The sequence below is a fragment of the Scomber japonicus genome, chromosome 2 (assembly GCF_027409825.1).
Source record: "Scomber japonicus isolate fScoJap1 chromosome 2, fScoJap1.pri, whole genome shotgun sequence".
Taxonomy (NCBI): domain Eukaryota; kingdom Metazoa; phylum Chordata; class Actinopteri; order Scombriformes; family Scombridae; genus Scomber; species Scomber japonicus.
The window spans coordinates 7,934,777-7,939,776 of NC_070579.1; the positions used below are offsets into that span (position 1 = coordinate 7,934,777).

At 46.0% G+C, this 5,000-nt stretch overlaps 1 protein-coding gene across 1 annotated transcript in view; it reads left to right on the top strand.

Moving 5' to 3' along the window:
• The first annotated feature begins 1,699 nt into the window (after nucleotides 1-1,699).
• cacna1ab (calcium channel, voltage-dependent, P/Q type, alpha 1A subunit, b) overlaps nucleotides 1,700-5,000 on the top strand; it is a 124,640-nt gene continuing 121,339 nt past the window's right edge. The window contains exons 1-2 of the mRNA XM_053339471.1: nucleotides 1,700-1,827; nucleotides 2,651-2,790. Of these exons, the coding sequence (XP_053195446.1) occupies nucleotides 1,735-1,827; nucleotides 2,651-2,790 (233 nt within the window). The 5' untranslated portion in view covers nucleotides 1,700-1,734. The remainder of the gene's footprint in view (nucleotides 1,828-2,650; nucleotides 2,791-5,000) is intronic.

Genomic DNA, 5,000 nt, shown 5'->3' on the forward strand with positions numbered 1-5,000 from the left:
CCTCCTGTTGTCCTCGAGTAAAGGAAGGAAGGGAGGGAAGGAGGGAAGGAAAGGAGGTTGGAGGGAGGAAGGAAGGGAGGGAGGAAGAAGGAAGGAAAGGAGGGAGGAAGGGAAAGAAGGAAGGAAGGGAGGGAGGAAGGAGGGAAGGAAGGAAGGGAGGAAGGAAGAAGGAAGAAAAGGAGGAAGGGAGGAAGGGAAGGAGGGAGGAAGGAAGGGAGGAAGGGAAAGAAGGAAGGGAGTGAGGGAGGGAGGAAGGAAGGGAGGAAGGAAGGAGGGAAGGAAGGGAGGAAGGAAGAAGGAAGAAAAGGAGGGAGGAAGGGAGGAAGGGAAAGAAGAAAAGGAGGGAGGAAGGAAGGGAGGAAGGGAAAGAAGGAAAGGAGGGACGAAGGAAGGGAGGAAGGGAAAGAAGGAAGGGAGGAAGGGGGGAGGAAAGGAGGAAGGAAGAAGGAAGAAAAGGAGGGAAGGAAGGGAGGAAGGAAGAAGGAAGAAAAGGAGGAAGGGAAAGGAGGGAGGGAAGGAAGAAGGAAAGGAGGGAGGGAAGGAAGAAGGAAGGGAGGGAGGGAGGAAGGTAGGAGAGAGGAAAGAAGGAAGGAGGGAGGAAAGAAAAAGAAGGAGGGAAGGAAAGGAGGGAGGAAAGAAGGAAGGAGTGAGGAAAGAAAGAGAGAAGGAAGGAAGGGTTGGAAAGAAGGACAGAATGACAGAAGGAAGGAAGGAAGGGAGGAAGGAAAGAAGGAACAAGTCAAAACAGACGGGGTCAATTTGACCCGGGAGGATGACACAGGGGTTAAAGATCCCCTCTAGTCATTTTCTATAAGACTCATAAAGTCAAAGTTTCCACGTCACTCTGGACAATGATCGGTTTCATATCAGTTGTGATGTCACAAATCACGCTCGTTGGTCGGCGCCTTAAAACTCAGATTTAAGGGGAAGCACAGAGGAACTTTAATCCCTCGGCGGATTTATTGGACAGTCTGACATTAGGGAGCATAAAACATATACGAAGAGAGAAGAAGAGCTCCGGGCCAGTCTGGCAACCGGCCACGAGAACGACATAACGCTGGGACATTCTTAACCCTCCTGTTGTCCTCGAGTCAAGGAAGGAAAGGAGGGAGGAAGAAGGAGGGAAAGGAGGGAAAGGAGGGAGGAAGGAAGGAAAGGAGGAAGAAAGAAGAAAGGAGGAAGGACAGAGGGAGGGAGGAAGGAAGGAAGGAGTAAGGAAAGGAAGGAGGGAAAGGAGGTAGGAAGGAAATGAGGAAGGAAGGAAAGGAGGGAGGACAGAAAGAGAGAAGGAAAGAAGGAAAGAGGGAGGAAGAAGAAGGGAAAGGAGGGAGGAAGGAAGGAAGGAAGGGAGGGAGGAAGAGGAAAGGAAGGAGGGAAAGGAGGGAGGGAAGGAAAGAAGAAGGAAGGAAGGAAAGGAGGAAGGAAAGAAAGAGAGAAGGAAGGAAAGGAGGAAGGAAAGAAAGAGAGAAGGAGGTAAGGAAGGAAAGGAGGGAGCGAGGAAAAAAAGAACAAGTCAAAACAGACGAGGTCAATTTCAGCAGCAGTGTGTGTGTGTGTGAATGATTGTAATGTACATGTGCTGGAAATGAAGTGTGTGTGTGTGTGTGTGTGTGTGTGTGTGTGTGTGTGTGTGTGTGTGTGTGTGTGTGTGTGTGTGTGTGTGTGTGTGTGTGTGTCGGTGATACCTGTTGGTGTGATGTTGGCCTTAACTCCAGCTGTACTCCGTTTGAATGGATGATCCTCACCACCATCATTGCTAACTGCATCGTCCTGGCTCTGGAGCAGCATCTTCCCGACGGAGACAAGACGCCTCTGTCCGAACGACTGGTAACACACACACACACACACACACACACACACACACAAATACACACTTTATGCACACATTTAGTATGCAGTGTTTTAGCAGAACTATATTCTCATGCCGATTCATATTATATCACCTACACATGTTATATTTTATCCAAAGTGACGGCTCTATTTTTTTATATTATGGAGGTTTTAAGGCATTCTGGTTAAAGACCGTGTAAAGTGAGACATTAGTGTTCAGGATTTAGTGGACAGGTGGGTCTGAAAATCACTGCCGCGTTAGCATAAACCCGCCCCTGCTGCTGTAGAGGTATAAATACATTCAGCGCACACTACTACTACTACAGTCTACAGTTAGCCACTTAGCTGAGTTAGCCGCCGAGTTAGCCGCTGAGTTAGCAGCAGAAAGCTCTCAGATGTAGCGTCCATGTTTCTGGTAGAGGTGGTGACTTTGATTGACAGGTGACACTTGGTAGGGGGCGGGGTTTCAGCGGACTCGGAGGCCACAGCCACAGCGTTTGGTAGCAGAGAAAGAGGCTGATTTTTACACAACTTTGAAGCCTAATTTAATATATTTGGCGATTTTTTTAATCATTCAAATTTGGCAGGGTGGTTAACAACACACTTTTCTGTGGTATGTCAAACTCAGAACACATATTTATTATTACTCTACACGGACTTTAAGATGGTTTTGCGATGCTTCTAGAAATAAGAAATAGTGAAGACTTTTAGCATTAAAATAAAGTCCACACGCACAACAAACGCACAATCTGACCCACACTGACCCTCAATTCCTCCTTTTCTTCCTGTTTCCTTTCAATCCTTCCACCCCTCTCTGCAGGAGGAGACGGAGCCCTACTTCATAGCCATCTTCTGTTTTGAGTCGGGGATAAAGATCCTGGCTCTGGGTTTTGCGTTACATAAGGGCTCCTACCTGAGAAACGGCTGGAACGTCATGGACTTCGTGGTCGTGCTCACCGGGTGAGTCCAGTGATTACAACCTTTCGCTTTTTCTATTATGTCCTCTCTCAGAGAAATTGTTGTTTTTCTTTTCTTGGCTGTTTTATTTGTGTACTTTTTTTTTTATTGTCCACATGGTGCCTAATGTGGACCCTCCTCTTCATAGTAAAACATGCAGGATATTGCCCTTTAACCCTCCTGTTGTCCTCGAGTTGAGGAAGGAAAGTAGGGAGGGAGGGAGGAAGGAAGAAGAAGGAAGGAAAGGAGGGAGGTAGGAAGGAAAGGAGAGAGGAAAGAAGGAAGGAGGGAAGGAGGAAGGAAGGAGGAAGGAAAGAAGGAAGGAGGGAAGGAGGAAGGAAAAGGAGGGGAGGGAGGAAAGAAGGAAGGAGCGAGGCAGGGAGGAAGGAAGAAGAAGGAAGGAAGGAAAGAAGGAGGGAAGGAAGAAGGAAGGAGGGAGGAAAGAAAGAGATATGGAGGCAAGGAAGGGAGGGAGGGAGGAAAGAAGGAAGGAAAGGAGGGAGGAAAGAAGAGATGAAGGAAGAAGGAAGGAAGGAAGGAAGAAGGCAGGAAAGGAGGAAAGAAAGAAGGAAGGAAAGGAAGAAGGAAGGAAGAAAGGAGGAAAGAAAGAACAAGTCAAAACAGACAGGGTCAATTTGACCCGGGAGGACGACAGGAGGGTTAGGGTTAGGGTTAGTTGGGGGCAATCAGGAATCAATCAGTTTACTTTTGCTCCAGATTGAATCATTTAAATAATCAATCACACAACTGTTACTCTGCAGCGTTACTTCCCTCTTTCTGGATCTTAAGAACATCTTCATCATCAACCTGGTTCCTCTTCATTATTTACCTTGATGGAGGAAGCTGTATGTGTATTTTCAAACTAAAAGCACGCTCTGAGTGAAACAGTAAAACCTCTCCTGCTCTATAACAAAGCTCCGGGACAAAGGGCAGACTGTTCTCCTCTACTTAATGTTTCTGTGTGCTTCGGCTGCATCTTCATAGAGTTCACAGACGGACTGACGTGTCTTTGGTTACATCACATAGAAAATATTATATATCCACTATAATCTATCTGATACTTAAATGATATAATATATCAAATTCACTTATTGGTAGGGTTTAGTTTTTTCTGTTCTTATATTTATTATAAAAGTATTTGGGGATTTATTTCCTTTATTAACCCTCCTGTTTGTCCTCGAGTCAAGGAAGGAAAGGAGAGAGGGAGAAGGAGGGAGGAAGGAAGGAAAGGAGGAAGGAAAGAGGGAGGGAGGAAGAAGGAAGGATGGAGGGAGGGAAGGAAGGAAGGAAGGAAAGGAGGGAGGAGGAAGGAGGAAGGGAAGGAAAGAAGGAAGGAGAGGAGGGAGGAAAGAAATAGAGAAGGAAGGAAGGAGGAAGGAAAGGAAGAAGGAAGGAAGTAAACGAAAGAAGGAACAAGTCAAAACAGACGGGGTTAATTTGACTCCATCTGACATGAGGGTTAAAGAACCAGCGGCTCTTCCTGATTTTTTTCCTTCACTTTCTATCACTAACAACGTAACGTGTGAGCTGTCCACGCTGTAAGACGAGCCTGTTTTCTGGAAGCTGGATGAATGTGAGAGAACATCCTCGTAAAACAATCTGGTATTTTTTGTAGAGGAAAAAAAATCAGTATGAACTAGAAATAATGAGAATTTTGATTCTGGTGTGTGTAAAGAGACCAGAAGTGTGTGTCCGTATGTGTTTCCCTGTGTGTGTGTGTGTGTGTGTGTGTGTGTGTGTGTGTGTGTGTGTGTGTTGGTGTGTTTTCTTGTGTGGTCTAAATATGGCTGCCAGAGCGATAAAGGAGGAGAGAGAGAGAGAGTGTGAGAGAGGGGGATGGGCGGAGATGGTAACGAGATATAGTGTTTGTCACAGGAGAAAGCCTGGAAAATAGACAGACATGTGTATATTTACACAGATACACACACACACACACACACACACACACACACACACACACACACACACACACACACACACACACACACACACACACTGATTTCAGTTGATTTCAGTGTGTTTTATTAGCACTTATAAATGTAGTGTTAAGATCACAAATCTCAATTTTTACATTTAATCTTACTCTGAATCGTGTGCGCGTGTGTGTGTGTGCGTGTGTGTGTGTGTGTGTGCATGTGTGTGTGTGTGTGTGTGTGCGTGCATCATATAGTAGCATGACTTCCTCTCTTTTCTCTCTGGAACACACTCGCTCA